The sequence below is a fragment of the Podarcis pityusensis genome (genome assembly GCF_964106645.2).
Source record: "Podarcis pityusensis genome assembly, chromosome: 9".
NCBI lineage: Eukaryota > Metazoa > Chordata > Lepidosauria > Squamata > Lacertidae > Podarcis > Podarcis pityusensis.
This window is the reverse complement of record NC_138034.1, coordinates 17,199,382-17,215,519: the sequence shown is the minus strand read 5'-3', so window position 1 is coordinate 17,215,519 and position 16,138 is coordinate 17,199,382. Positions and strand designations below refer to the sequence as shown.

General features: G+C 41.9%; 1 protein-coding gene across 9 annotated transcripts in view; it reads right to left on the bottom strand.

Moving 5' to 3' along the window:
* Positions 1 to 16,138, bottom strand: part of FRYL (FRY like transcription coactivator) — a 145,038-nt gene that overhangs the window by 54,940 nt on the left and 73,960 nt on the right. For 6 of the 9 annotated variants that reach the window (XM_081019735.1, XM_081019736.1, XM_081019728.1 and 3 more), the window contains 13 exons: positions 15,822 to 15,866; positions 9,610 to 9,713; positions 9,368 to 9,476; positions 8,537 to 8,623; positions 7,302 to 7,473; positions 5,787 to 5,919; positions 5,384 to 5,491; positions 4,098 to 4,335; positions 2,682 to 2,867; positions 2,512 to 2,598; positions 2,016 to 2,284; positions 1,187 to 1,382; positions 223 to 347 (listed from right to left, as the gene is read on the bottom strand). In XM_081019735.1, the coding sequence (XP_080875861.1) occupies positions 223 to 347; positions 1,187 to 1,382; positions 2,016 to 2,284; positions 2,512 to 2,598; positions 2,682 to 2,867; positions 4,098 to 4,335; positions 5,384 to 5,491; positions 5,787 to 5,919; positions 7,302 to 7,473; positions 8,537 to 8,623; positions 9,368 to 9,476; positions 9,610 to 9,713; positions 15,822 to 15,866 (1,859 nt within the window). The remainder of the gene's footprint in view (positions 1 to 222; positions 348 to 1,186; positions 1,383 to 2,015; positions 2,285 to 2,511; positions 2,599 to 2,681; positions 2,868 to 4,097; positions 4,336 to 5,383; positions 5,492 to 5,786; positions 5,920 to 7,301; positions 7,474 to 8,536; positions 8,624 to 9,367; positions 9,477 to 9,609; positions 9,714 to 15,821; positions 15,867 to 16,138) is intronic. The other 3 variants (XM_081019732.1, XM_081019734.1, XM_081019729.1) reach the window with 2 other exon arrangements.

Below are 16,138 nucleotides of genomic sequence, written 5' to 3'. Positions count from 1 at the left end.
CTTGCTTTAACCTGCCCATGTCATTTACTACAGACGTGAGTTCTCTCCTTTTCTGCCCTGCCTCCTCCTTCCCCTTTCTCGGCCTTTAGATCCTTGGGAAACAACCAATGAAAACAGTGTGGTGATGTGATATATTGTGTGGTGCTACTTTAGGTAGTATTAGGAGCTTTATAAACGGCCTACTAAATATACACCAAAATGAAAAGAATGTAAAATGGTTACCTAAAAGCACCTGGGCTGGTCCTGCCAAGGCCCAGCACAAGGGACTCTGTAATTTCCATGCTTTCAGAGCGCATCATTGGAACAATGTGCTTAAACAAGGATGAAGGGGATGGAGCGCCAATTATCTAGAAACAGAAAGAGGATATCAGTACCTACTTATCATAATTCAATTTGTAATGATGTTTATATCATTATAATAAACAAGAGCTGATGTTCAAGACAAGGCAATCAATGATGGAAAGAGGTTAAGAGAACCTCACAATTCCCATCTAAATGGATACTGCTAATACAGGGCTTGCCAGCTGCTGTTAACCTACTTTTTCTTCAGTGTTGGGTATCATCTTTGGAATACTTTCACAAGTAATTATGGTTTTATCATATCTCTAGTATTTCCAATGTATGCTATTTCCATGCTTCTCACAACGGTGTGTTATTAAACCTTCCAACAAGCAGACTACAAAGAGGTCCAGAAGAAGTCGTCAGCTTCAAATATTTTTGCTAACAGCTTTTGACAGGCCTCAAATTTCTCTAATCATTTTTCAACCCAACTAGACCATTAGCCTTCACAATTTTCTACATTAATGAGTCAACAATGACTTTATATCTAATGCAGACATCCTTTGACTCCAAAAGACTGCTGCTTATTATTTTCATCAACTCTTCTAGCTTTTATATTTACTATTTTATTTACTTATAGGAAAATTTATATCCTGCCCTTCTGCTGCTTATGTTCTATACAGGGCAGCTTACAATTAAAATCAACACAAAATACAACAAAATCTTGGGGGGAAAGAGTGCCATTTATGATTGAGGATGGCTTCAGAGCGGGATCAATAAACCAACCTTGCACTTTGCCATTTCTTTTGTTATCATATGAAAATAAGGGAATCACAGATTACATTGCCTATGCATTTCTGATACTTCAAAAATTTTCAAGTTGCTTAGAAGCACTGAGTGAACATACTTTTGAATCAATGCTGTAGCCACTATCTGGAGTAGACGCCAGCGTCTCAGGAGGGGAGCATCTAACAGAACCTGCAGATGCAGAAGAGGATGCAGAAGTTGCTGCACTGCAGCAAAGAATCAGGTAATTTCTCCAGAGCCCAATATAGGAGTCACTGCTTATAGCAGTATTTACTTTCTTGGCATTGATAGGGCTGCTGTTTAAAAAAAGAAGAGAAAAGGAAAGAAAATGGATTGTTGTTATTATTTTTTAAAGAGCTCTTGTAATGTACTGAATGTCTCTGGTTAATATGATCTCATTATTCAACAAAGATACCACAAAACTAGGAATGTGCAGAGTTTGCCTGCATACATATTACGAAGTCTGGCATAAGATAAGCCTTCGAAGAAAATCTTTACACACTGTTCTCCGGACTGCAGTGGGGAAATCCTCTACCATAGTTTTTCCCAATTCTGTATAAACTCCAATAATGAATCAACCTTTTAAAAAGTGCATGTATATTTTGTTCTAACTTTCCACATACTTTCAAGAATGTCCTCTGTTTTTATATTGCTTTATCAAAAGAAATTAATATTAGCTAAGGTTGCCATATCCCACCAAAACAGGTCCGGGAGATCCCAGACGTAAGGCAACCCTATGTTAGCAAGCTAATGTCAATGCAAGACTTCCATGTTCATGAATGAAACTGGGGGTATTGTTTTTGTTTGTTATTATGGCATGTATTTTTGTATTTTTATATTGTGAACCACCCTATGATCTTTGGATGAAGGGTGGTATAGCTGTTGTAAGAAGAAGAGAAAGAAAAAGTTATATTAAGAAAGGCACTTACTTTATGTCAACCTGTGGAGACAACAGTTGGAGTCTGGTATAAGCAAACATCCAGGCATAGCTCACGGCTGTAGGGCAGTGCTTTGGAAGATATTCCTGTTTCATAAAACTGGAGAGGCTAATAATCCAAGGGTCTTGACCCTGAGTTACATGTGCAAATATCCATATATGTGATGGACTGACAACATCAAACTGATGGCTGATAGGAGAGGAGCTCCAGTCAGCTAATGTTTGTAAATCTATTGAACTGGGACAGTACAGTAACGTAGTCTGTGTATATAAACAAAAATAAATCAGTTTAGTACACATGAATTTGTTTTAAAGTGTGCCTTTGTGGCTAAGAAAGAACATAATGCTGCCTCTCTCTTAACCATAAGTTAGCAAGTGCGCTACAGGATTTCCCTTCCCTGCTCCCTCTCCAGCATGGATTCTCCCCACATCAACAACACTAGCCATGAGTAACAGTTTCTTTTTTGGGGAAAAAACCCCCACCATACCTGATCAGCACCAGTGAGATGTATGAAACTTTCAAGAATAGATGAACTCAGTCTGTCCATTACATCTATTGCCAACTCTTCATCACCCTAAAAATTACAAATACATGTTGCATGACAAAGTCAATAAATATTCAGATAAGACATTTCAGTACATATGGCAATTAGCTTACCTTAGAAATGTCTAGGACTGTGAACAAGGCCCTTATCTCTTTAAGACAACTGACAGCTAATCGTCTAGTGGCAGATCTTGGGCTACAGAGAATGACCAATGCAAATCCTTCTACCACGTGGAATACACTTGAATAAGGACTCTTTTCCAAGGGAAGGGTAGGAGCTGTTCCATTGGCTACACCACGCTAAAAGGAAAAACAGGTGTTACTGAACTCAACGGGACTTATTTATCTGTATTAATTATTATTAGCGCATATGCTCACTCTTTCCATTTTTATTTTCTGTGTATACTAGGACTACAGAAAGCCAGGCAAAATATTGCCTCTAATTACACTATTGCTATGATCCTCCTACTCAGAAGCAGCAAGATCAAAGAAACAAGCAGTACCAAAGCAGTTAAGGAATAAAGGAAAAGGATGGGGAATGCAATCTCTGTACCCCTTACAGCAAACTTTTCTAACATGGTGCCCTCCAGATCTACAACTCCCATCAGCCAGCATGGTAAAGTTAAGTAACATTTGGCATGCACCATATTGTGGAAGACTGCTTTTAAGCCTTTCTATAAGCAAGATATTAAATTGTTTCCTAAACAACTCAAATTCATCCTAAATTTCGTAACATGTTTCTTCTTCTACTTCGCTATTCCTGTGTCTACAACCTGTGCCATTCTTTTTCTTATTTTTACCAGTATTTCCATTCTGACTAGTCTCTAGTAATTTTTCTATCTGAAAAAAATATAACTTTGTGACACTGGTGGGGGTTTTCCCCCCGATATAATTTTTTATTGAATTTTCTGTTTTACAATTTAAAGTACTTATTTACATCCTTAAGAAATCTATCACTTCCATCCTTCTCTTTCCATGGTTCATTTTACATATCATAAATCCCTGCATATTTTACAAAAAACTATACCATTCAGTATTCCATTATTGCATCCATCAAAACTTATTTACACTGTTGAATTTATCTTAATGCTGCCAGCGTTTTCAGCTGTACACAATTATTTCCCATATATTGAATAAAAACTTTTCAATCTTCTTTAAACTTTAAAAGTTCTTGTTCTCTTATTGTGCACATATTCTGTCAACTTAAGCTGCCATTCTTTTTTGGTTGGGACCTCGTTCGTTTTCCATTTTTAGGCTAACGAAACATGGGCCGCAGTAGTGGCATACATAAATAACCTTTTTTCACACCTGGGAATTTCAGTCTGAATTACCCCAAACAGAAAGGACTCTGGGAAAGTACTTTTAAACATTCATTATGAATCATTCCCCAATACTCTTTTACCCTTTTACAAGTCCATGTAACACTGGTGTTTTGATAAATGGTGAAATATAATGCAACTTAGTCCCAAATAACTGAGGCATTTATTAAGGCATACATGCTGACAATAGCTTCGTGGAGCACAGTTGTACCTGAGCTTCTTGGTTCTTATTTTGCACTTGGACTGCTTGTTTCCACTGATTGATTAGCTGCACTAGCATCTTGACTGCATTGTCCAGAAGTGTTGGATGAACATCAGTGACCTCACGAACAATAAAATATACAAATCCTGACAGAACATCTTCCCTCCAATCTGGAAAATCCAGCATTAATGCTTGCAACGTATTGAAAGCCAGGGCACGCAGTTCCTCATCCATGTGAATTGTCAACCTGTGGGGAACCAAAGTTGCTGTTTAGAACTAAAGGGAAGAGTTAACACATTATGGAAACATGGTTCAGGATGGGAAAGATGGACGGCAACAGTAGTAGGGAGCGTGGTGGGGCTCTGCCTGGCCTCCCTCTAAGTCACTATTGCATACCGTGACAGGAGGCAGGGGAAGCGGTGACAATCTTATATTAAGACTGTAAGCCACCTTGCAGACCTTGAGTGGAAAGGATTGTATTCAACGAAGTCCTACTCAGACTAAACCCACTAAAATCAATGAACCCAAGTTAGTTTGCATTTCTTAGTGCAGAAAGTATTGATCTGATGTGTAGAGATCTTTTCTATTCTAATTAATTCAAGAGGGGTCGGGAAGCTTCTGGAAGCTTCTCTGTGTGAAAGAAACAAGCAGAAGGTTCATGATGTTTGGGTTTCAGAGAAGTTGAATACAGCTGGCTTAAACTGGTTCTCTTATCTCTTCTGTCAAGGTCATGCTGACTATAAAAGTACAGTAAGGCCAGAAGGAGCCTAGGTTTCACTTTCTATCTCTTTTCCTTCTGGTGTGGTGTTCTGCACATAGTATGCTTAGTGTTAAGGTTTGGACTTCTTAAAAGTTATTGTAAGTTTAAGTTAAGTCTGCTGTAACTGGATTTCTTATGGACAGTGCCAATCCTGAATGTATTGGATTTGTGACTGTCATGCTCATTTGCCTTCAGTAGCAGTAAAGCTCTACTAGATGAAATACAATTGCCTCTGGTCTATTTTTTGGGAATCCTGCAACGTGTTTAAGTTTTTATCCTGCTAACTATACATTAGAATCTACTCTGGATCAATATTGAGTAAATTTCAATAACAGTCAGGTCCATTCACTTCAATGGGCCTTCTCTGCGTAGGACTAGCTTTGAAGACCACCCAAAAGGTTAAATAATCAATCTATTCTGCCCTATTGCAAAAATATTAATCATTCAAATAATATATTGATAATTTTAACCACAGTTTCTGAAATTCATCTTTAATACTGTAAATGGGTTTTCTCATTAAAGGTTCAGTCTCTACCTTGCAAGCAGTTCAATAAGGTCAGTTCTGCTCATGCCATCTGGAATTAGCCTTGGGATAGCAGCAATACAAGTTCTAAATAAATCAATTTTCGGTTTTCTCTCACCGCTGTGAAAATAAAGCAGGTTTAAAACCATCAAAGGAGAGTTGACATAGAGCTCATTAGCACATTAGATACATGCATTAGGAATTCAATTGTGGATTTTAAACATTTTTGATGATAAACTGATACACATTTTATTGTAACTTGATTTCTATAGGTGCAGTTCTAGAACTGCTAAGCCCTGTTGACTACAGTGGAGCCGAACAATGCTTAACAATGCAGGATCATGCATCAACTCTCTTTCAGATATAAGGAGTACTGCAATGAATCAGATATAAGCATGATTAATTTGTTACGTACGTGATCATGTCTTCCGGTTCCTTGTTAGACATCTGAATACTAGTCATGCACATTGGCCTTCCAACTTCTTTGTCTAGATGTCTAAGGATACTGTCCAGTGCTTTTCTTACTTGAGGATAGTATATTGACATTCCTGAAGAGGGAACACAGTTCAACAGCGCTTGATCCTCAACCGTGTACTTTAGTTTAACTTTCACCTTTTTTGAGTCATACTAGATACTCATTTTTGTATTGATCCTGAAGCCACCGTTTGATGGTGAATTCCACTGAGGCTTAGTTCAAGTAAGGTGTTTTTTAAAGATAAAGGACATTCCAACGAGAAATAAATTAGCCTTGGGACAGGCTAATCTTTTAGAACAGAGATATCTTGGTAGTCAAACAAAAACTTGTGGATGCCACACAGGTCCCTCCAACTAGGTGGGGTGTGTTCCTGATACAATTTTGTGCCCTGAAGGTCAACTTGAAGCCATAAAACTCTCTATTCTCAGGGATCTCAGATTTTTCTTGCAGTTGTAGTGTACTTTTTAAGAACTACATGTGCACAAAAAAATGCAGTGCATACACACACACACACACACACACACACACACACACACACTTATTGGAAAATCCTTGGGCTCACTTGGATTGACAAAGACACCAGCCAGGAATATAGGAGCAAAGCAGCAGGCTGTAGGCCTGATCTTTATTCCAAAGACTCTTGCAACAGGACTTCCACCCACCACATGGAAGAAGCAGCAAGAAGCCTCGAACAAAGGATAGCTCCAACTTTTATAAGTTTTCCCTTATACCCATAACACACTTAGTGAAGCATCATGCACACATCACAAATACATCAGGGTTATGTCACATTATGGGAGGGGGTTTCTGGCAGAAACCTGATCATCAGGTTTGCCCCCATCTCTCCCTTGCCTTATATTTACAAGTTCCTGGGTTTCCCAGTCAAGTAATCACACTTCTTTGTCCTGACTGAGAACCTAATCTGGTTAGGGTTTCTGGCTTTGGCTACATTAAGGACTGACAGTCAGAGAATGAATGGGTATGGATGCCTATGATAAGTTTCTAGCTCTTAAACTGGAAAGCTCTGAGCAAGAGAAAGGAATGCATGGTTCATATTTCCACTTTTTATTATCCATTAATTATACTTGTACACTGCTCTTCAATGACGCTTTATGGATTGAATATGGGGGTATATTGTATTTAATTATGGGGTATCAGAGTTTTTAGGGGGTTAACCAGGCTGGGATAGCAGGCTTGTTGGTTTTTGAATGTCTGATGTAGATTTTTTCAATTTCATTGTTCTGTATGGGACAATGACAATAAATATTATCGTATTGTATCGTGCGAGATATGCACTACTACTGGCCCTTGCAGTAATAAAAAATATGATCCACAGGCTGATTTAATTTTAAAATGCACTATTAGATTTGTTAAGAAATAAAACACTGCGCTTTTTTGTACCATTATGATTCTTATACATTCCATTCTTCCCCTTCAATACCATCACCAACTAACCTATAACTTTTGCTTCTTCATCTGTCAGAGTTTTATTGAGAAAAATTTTCTTGACCCGGAGGGTGTTTCCTGAGGGAAGTACAACACCTGTAGTTGGCATAGGTGGTTCGCCGTCCTTCTGTTGTAAACTGTCTGCTATCACAAGGAAGACTCTGAGCCCTATATTCATTCTCTGCAGAAGGGAACATTTATTAGCAACCTAGGCATGCTATTGCAACTCATGTTAAGTTACATTTTACAATATGAATATTCTTCTCTCCTTCTGCAGAGGAAGTGCTCAACAGGCCAAACATTCAAAATCAACATCTCCACAAAACATCTTACTAAATAACCATTAAAAGTTTGCTAACCTTTGCAAAATAATGTATTCTAAAGAAGATATCAAAACTCAAGGGTTCTATTGAGTAAACCAGGAGTGGCCTATGTGATGTCCTCCATAAGACTACAACTCCCATGAGCCTCAGCCAGCATGGCCAATGGTTGGGGATAATGAAGGTTGTAATCCAATAACATCTCAAGGACACCAGGTTGGCTAACCCATTAAAGGTAAAGGTAAAGGTACCCCTGCCCGTACGGGCCAGTCGTGTCCGACTCTAGGGTTGTGCGCCCATCTCACTTAAGAGGCCGGGGGCCAGCGCTGTCCGGAGACACTTCCGGGTCACATGGCCAGTGTGACGAAGCTGCTCTGGCGAGCCGGCACCAGCACAGCACACGGAAACGCCGTTTACCTTCCTGCTATAAAGCGGTACCTATTTATCTACTTGCACTTAGGGGTGCTTTCGAACTGCTAGGTGGGCAGGAGCTGGGACCGAAAGACGGGAGCTCACCCCGCCGCGGGGATTCGAACCACCGACCATACGATCGGCAAGCCCTAGGCACTGTGGTTTTACCCACAGCGCCACCCGCGTCCCGGCTAACCCATTGGTTAGCCTCAAATCAGGTTCCTGTGCAAGTCAATCCCAAAAGGACACATTGCATGCTTGTACCAACCCAGCACCTGGCAGACAAATATGCAGTCAAACTAGTCCTGCCTACATGGATTAGGAGCATATATGCTCAAGAATATAAAGACTGTAGACAGATTCTAGATCTGAATTGTCTGAAAACATTGGCAAAGTTCTAAAATTTCTAAGGAAATGCACTGCTGTGAACCTGCTTCAGAACTGCATATGAAACTGACTGCCTTACAACCAAACTTAAAAACACAATTATTTTTAGCTCCAATTTTGTTTTACCTCTGGATTAATAGTGAAGGTTTTAGGTGATTTCCCAACACTGAGAAGATCAAAAATGATTTCTTTCATTGCGAAATCCAAGCGTTCCTAAGAAGAAAATCATGTCTTTGTAAGACTTTTCGTAAACTGTAGCACATAATCAAAGCCAATAAAGTGAATATTAGAGCTTTGTGTTTTAGGATAACTGGCTCAAAACTAGTTACTATTCTTAAGCGAATTCTCTATAATGCAGTGTACCAGTATTGTTTTTATTTTAATGCAAATTATTTGAAAGCAGTAAGTTTTTCAAATGTAGATTGTTTTTAAATGCTCTACTATAGGAAAAAAGAGTTTCCAGTGATGTATTCAAAACAGTGGGGTGTGTGTGTGTGTGTGTGCGCGCGCGCGCGTATATCTTGCAAGCCTGCCAACTCTTTTGGCAAATAAGAGTTATGCAAAGGAAGGATTTTGCTCTTGTTCTTGTCAAAAAGCAACAGCTAGAGCAGTGGTTTTCAAATTTTACTCTGGAACCATGGGGTTTCTCAGAGGCTTATTATGGGTTCCTCAATGAAGGTATCAGCGGCGGCAGACAGGCTTCACTCAAAGACAGCTGGCCTATCACCATTGACTATCCCTGCTACATGAAATCAAAGGGGAGCACTGAGTGTGTTCTAGGCTTCCTTTTCAGCTCACTAATGCATAACAGACCAACATAAAGCAAATGTGCATCCTATAACATGTTTGTAAGTTCTCTGAAACTGCAGCAGGTTCTTTGGTAGGCAATATGGAAAGGTGGCAAATTTGAAAATAGGAGTGTTACTGTGCATTGAAACAAACTGCAGAAGGGCTCACCTGAGCAATGAATTGAATAATTTTTACAAATATGTTCAGAGGTGTGTCTCGAGGGACCACACTGCGAGAGCCTTTTGGGAAAAGTGCCGATACAATGCTCATGAGGCGGCTGCAGAGGAAACAATTGAGAGAGCCGCATTGAGAAAACCCAGCAAGAGCATTATCATAAAATAGTCACGGTACTTTTCAATTTGAAGGAAAAAGTTACAAAGGTTTCAAATATACTGAACCAAACCGCTTACCTTTGTGTCACAGTGTTGCTTTCACATTTTATTCTAATAACATAAACCCATAATAATCTATACAGCGATTCCAGTGCAACTCGAGACATTTTGGGATCTTTATTCTGTTAAAAAAATAATTTAAAAAAGAGAAATATTATGTTATGTATAGGACTTCATGTCGAATGGATATTTTAAAAACACTATTAAAACGCTAATTTAAATAGCTTACATTTCATTATTGGAAATCTATGCAGTAACGCATTTGTGACCAAGAGCCCTTACCACAAACAGCATATGTATGATGCACCGGCTGCCACACAGGGCTTCTAGGAAATGACGATGTGACATAAGCACTGATGCAAAGCAGAAGGATAATCACAGGCCTGCCCTTCTACAACACTCAGTGAGCAAGAGCAAGTGCAGTGGTCCAGATCACTTTCTCCACCCCATCCCACGAAAACTGTACTAGTAGAATCTGAGACCAAGTTCTAGGAAGGCAGGAGTGGTATTCTGAGCTGGCTGAAGCACCCACTCCCCATTTCCCTCCAGTAAGACTGTCTTGGTCTCTTCTACTTTCAGGTGCATGGGGCTATGTTGTAGCCGGAATGGAAGTGCCACGTGTATTGGAAGCAGGAGCATTCCTCTTCCCCTCTCTTTTGCCAATAATAGAAGCTGGCTGTTCCTTCCACAACACAACTGCTTTCAGTCCTGTCCTGGTTAATAGATTCTATGAAAATTACTCCCAAGTATGTGTGCATAGAATTGTAGCCTTAGGGTGCAAGCGCATTTGAGATTAAGTCCCAAAACTGCATGGGACTTACATCTAAGGAAACAATCACAGGAACAGCTTATTAGTTGTTCTGAGCCAGTGAAGGAGTGTCTTACAATTCTTACCTCCCTTGCTCCCTGTACTCTTAACTCCACAGGGCTCCCTTTCACTTGCTCACCAATAAGCTACTTCTTATTGGAAATGATACTGTAGAGTTCTGACACACAAACGACATTTCAGAAGGTGGGAGGCTTTTGGCTAGGAAGCCTGATATGGAGAGCTATAGGGGACCAGGTTTCACATAGCAGTTGTAATTTAGCAACCATCTTTTTGGTGGAAGTCCTTTGGTTAGAATTATTCTACATACGTATCACATTCACACTGAGACAACCTCACTAGTTCTCAATGCTGACTTTGTTGTGCAAACCCTAGTGTGTTTAAATCACACATTCCTTGTTCACCATTTCTTGTCATTGTTTGCTTGCTCTGATCACCCACCTGCACATACCACAGTTAGGAACCATTAGATGGACTCAAACTATGTTAGCTGAACTTAGGTATCACTGAAATCAATCAGAGGAGCTAACTCCAACTTCAGCTGCACTGAAATTTTAAGTATAGCTACCTTAGTTTGGACAATTATAGTTACAGTTATGGTTACATACATACTAATGCATTGGGGACAATTGGACAATTATAGTTTATATATTATGCATTGGACAATTATAGTTACATACATACTAATGCACTGGGGGGTGGATTGTGGGGTAAATTAATTAGAGGTTACTTTTCTCCATTTTCAGCTCACTTCAGTCTGACAAAGACACTCACCAAAATAAGGCATTTATCACCAAAGAGTAAATAGTGAAAATGTAGGTAAATATTTTAGCAAATATTTGGGGGTGTGAAGAAATAGGTCTTTGTTTGCAAAATTAAATGAAAACAGCTAAGGTCCCCCAGTGTTCTGCCAACACAGAATAGTTGACAGTTCTCCCTTTTTCATGTTTTTCCTTAGGAGGGACAAGCTCCTGGAACAAAATGAAGCCAGTGCTAACACGTTTTCATTCTGGTTAGGCTTCTCTCAAAAACATAAGCTACTATCCCTCTTCTAAAAGAATCATTCAGAATAGCAATCCATCAGGTACATCACTTAACATGTTCAAGAAGAAGAGTATTAATTTTTCTTACTTCATAAAAATTCATGGGCAATCATTCACTGCAGAGCAGAAAAGACCTTATCAGTTTAGGGGGCAAAGGAGGAGATCTGAATGCTCAATAGCTTAGCAAGCTGCTAGCTTTCTAATGTTGTCTGCAAGGCTTCAGGTGGAGAGTGGGAGCTATTAGAAGCCTCAGCACCTGATGTGGGCAACAACAAGTAAGCTCCAAGCTCCTGCTGCTCTCTAGCAATGTATTTAACTCCTGAGCAGATTAAGAAATCTGCCTACTTAGCATTATTTCTCTTTGGGAGACACCAGCCAACAAGGCACGTGTAAAGCAACTGACTCCATGATTCACTTAATCCCAGCAGGTTCTGCTCCACTATGTACTACAGGGAAGAATTGTACAATATCTAGTCCTAAGTTGTACCTACTTAGTTTCCACATTAGTTCACTCTTTAACATTAAAACTTGAAATGAGATAACAAATACATTATTGATGAATGGAGTGTGTGTTCATGCCTGTGAGAATGGGTGAAGGGCGTGTGAGAGAGAATGAATGGATTACTGTGAGACATTTGTGTCTTGTTTTTTATGTGCACGTACATGTAGAATGGAAGAGAATCAGAATGGAAGGGGTGTATGTAAGAGAGAGAACAGATGATGGATGAATGGGGTGTGTGCTTGTGTATGTGAATGGATAAATTGATGTGTGGCAGAAAGAAAATGAATGAAGAATGAATGAAGTGTGTGCGTGTGTGTGTGTGTGTGTGTGTGAGAGAGAGAGAGAGAGAGAGAGAGAGAGAGAAGGCAGTGATGATATGGGGGCATCAGGTGACTCTGGCCCCACCTACTGCTGGCATGCAGCAGATAGATTATCCCTGAGAGAATGTGGCCCTTGACAAAGGGCAACCACTCTTCCTTTAGAAACTAAACTCAGTCACTGCAAACAACAGCATTCCAAGAAATAATAATAATAATAATAATAATAAATTTTATTTATATCCCGCCCTCCCCAGCCGAAGCCGGGCTCAGGGCGGCTAACAACAATAAAACAGTACAAAAGTACAGCATAAACAACAGTCTAAAATCATTCGTTATAAAATTAATTAATTCAAGCCACTGGCAACTATTGGGCCAGAGCTCCGCGAAGATTGCCGAGGGAGGGAGTCAGGCTGTGCCCTGGCCAAAGGCCTGGTGGAACAGCTCTGTCTTGCAGGCCCTGCGGAAAGATGTCAAGTCCCGCAGGGCCCTGGTCTCTTGTGACAGAGTGTTCCACCAGATCGGAGCCACAGCCGAAAAAGCCCTGGCTCTAGTTGAGGCCAGCCTAACTTCTCTGTGGCCTGGGACCTTCAAGATGTTTTTATTCGAAGACCGTAAGTTTCTCTGTGGGGCATACCAGGAGAGGCGGTCCCGTAGGTACGAGGGTCCTAGGCCGTATAGGGCTTTAAAGGTTAAAACCAGCACCTTAAACCTGATCCTGTACTCCACCGGGAGCCAGTGCAGCTGGTATAGCACCGGATGAATGTGGTCTCGCAGCGAAGACCCCGTAAGGAGTCTCGCTGCAGCATTCTGCACCCGCTGGAGTTTCTGGGTCAGTCTCAAGGGCAGCCCCACGTAGAGCGAGTTACAATAATCCAGTCTGGAGGTGACCGTCGCATGGATCACAGTGGCTAGGTCTGGGCGAGAGAGGTAAGGAGCCAACTGCTTAGCTTGGCGGAGATGGAAAAATGCCGCCTTTGTTATAGCTGCAATCTGCGCCTCCATGGAAAGGGAGGTGTCGAAGATTACACCCAAACTCTTAACGGACGGTGCTGGCACTAATTGCGCCCCCGCAAGAGATGGGAGTTGTCCCCCCAATCCCATATCGCCCCGTCCCAGCCACAGGACCTCTGTCTTCGAAGGATTTAGCTTCAACCGGCTCCCACGTAACCATCCAGCCACAGCTTCCAAACATCTGGTCAATGTGTCTGGGGCCGAGTCAGGATGGCCATCCATCAACAGATAGAGTTGGGTGTCATCGGCATACTGATGGCAACCCAGCCCAAAACTCCGAACAAGCTGGGCGAGGGGGCGCATAAAGATGTTGAAAAGCATCGGGGAGAGTATCGCACCCTGAGGTACTCCACACACCAAGGAGTGGCGCGATGACAATTCCCCTCCAAGCGCCACCCTCTGTCCCCGACCAGAGAGAAACGAGCGCAGCCATTGAAGGACTGTGCCCTGGATCCCCACGTCGGCAAGGCGGTGGTCCAGAAGTTCATGATCGACCATGTCGAAAGCTGCTGACAGATCTAGAAGAATCAGCAGCCCCGACCCGCCTCGATCCAGCTGTCTACGAAGATCATCTGTTAGGGCAACCAGAGCCGTCTCGGTCCCATGACCAGCGCGGAAGCCGGACTGGAATGGATCCAGAGCCGATGTTTCATCCAGAAACCCACCAAGCTGTTCAGCAACCGCTCTCTCAATCACCTTACCCAGGAACGGAAGATTCGAAACCGGGCGGTAATTGGATAGATCTAAAGGATCTAATGATGTTTTCTTTAAGAGCGGGCGCACCACTGCCTCCTTCAGTTCCCCTGGGAATGTCCCCGTGCCTAGGGACAAATTGATGATATCCCCCAGGAGGGCCCGCACCTCGTCTGGACACGCTCTAATCAGCCAAGACGGGCACGGGTCGAGAGGACAGGTGGTGGGCTTTCCAGCTCGGAGGAGTCTGTCCACATCAGCTGGGGATATCCGGTCGAAGTGGTCCAATACTGGACCCGAGGACAGTCGAGGGGCCTCCAGTTCCTTTATTGTATTCAAATTGGCCGGGAGGTCATGGCGGAGCAACAAGACTTTCTCCGCAAAAAAGCTCGCAAATGCCTCACAGCTGTGTGTCAAATTGTTATTTAAATTTGGCTGTCCCTCAAGGGACGTTAAAGACCTGATTATACTAAATAATTGTGCTGGGCGAGAGCTAGCGGATGCAATGGAGGCCGAAAAGTATGACTTCTTAGCAGCCTTCACTGCCATCTCGTAGGTTTTCATAAAAGCCCTATAAGATGTTCTTGAGGCTCCGTCACGGGCACCCCGCCATACTCGCTCTAGCCGTCTGAGGTCCCGCTTCATTTTCCGGAGCTCCTCGGTAAACCAGGGAGCCCGGTTTCTGCGGGGTCGCAGAGGGCGCTTAGGTGCGATCTCATCAATGGCTGCCAGGAGCTGGGTATTCCAGCCCTCAACAAGCTCAGTCAATGAGTCGCCAGGGGGAGCAAGGTCCCGCAAGGCTTGGCGGAATCTATCAGGGTCCATCAGCCTCTGCGGGCGAGCCCAAATCGGCTCGCCACCTAAGCAGGGTGGGGGTGGAAAGTCAATCCTGGCTTTCAGAGCATAGTGATCAGACCATGGCACCTTCATCGAAGGAGACATGATCACATCTATACCTACGCCAAAGATCAAATCCAGCGATTAAAAGGAAGCCAATATTGGTTCATTCCTCAGTACCATTCTCCCACTGGTGTCTTTCAAACATTTCAATAAGCTCAGAGCAGATCCACAAATAAAGTTACATAGTCTTCTTTCTTGATTAATGTAAACATGCTTTGCTTCACTCCCCTGCAATTGCTCCAAGTCAACTACGTATAATGAATGGTGGTGGTTTTCCGTTATACTTACAAGCTACACACTGAATCGGGGAGCTCAGCATCATAAAATGCTCAGTTCAATCCAAAGCACAGGGATGAATAGAGCAGAGATTGGGAACCTGTGGATCTCCAAAGGTTGATGGACCTCAACTCCCATCAGTACTAGCCAGAATGGCCAGTGGTCAAATATAACGGCAGGTGTAATCCAAGAGCATCTGGAGAGCCACAGGGTGCCATATCTGGAACAGAGGATGCAGATATGAAAAATCATGCACATACCACCTCATTCTTACAATGCCCCTAGCACGGTCTACATGTTCTCATATTGACAAGGAGAGGAGAAAGGGAGAATGTGGTATGAAAGCCATAGCTCCCCCCCCCCCCCGGAGAAAACTTATTTCTTTGTGCACTCACATACATGAAGCATTTTTAACAAGTGCAACAGGAATGTAATTAGCATTAAACTATACCACGTGTGCAGCTGTTTCTTCTATCCACTGAAACTAAATTACTCCTGATTTTCCTTTCAAAGATTAGCTACTATTTCTGCAGTTGCTTCTTCACACTGTGATTGCAGTTTGCATACAACCAAAGAGGACATACAATGCAACAATCAACCCCCCCAAATAAGTCAGACAAAGCTATTTCTTACTTTGCTAATACAACATATTAACTTACCTGGAGAGTTTCTATTTGTTTTCTGATACTGTTGTTAGATGGCATCTAAATAAAGCAATGCAAGACAGCAAAACATAACAAACATGAGAACAGGAAGCACATGCATGTTAGATGAAAAAATAAAATAATAAAAAGCACAAACAGAAAGCTGCTTACGGGGGCTCTATTCAGCAGAAACACTTTTCTTTTTGCAGATAAGACACCACTGCCAGCTACCTGCAGTAGTGGTGTGGGATGGAGAACATCTTCTTCCTCCTCCTCCTCCTCCTAGTGGTAATGGTGTTGCTCACCAGAACAGAGACAGGGTGGAGTAGGAG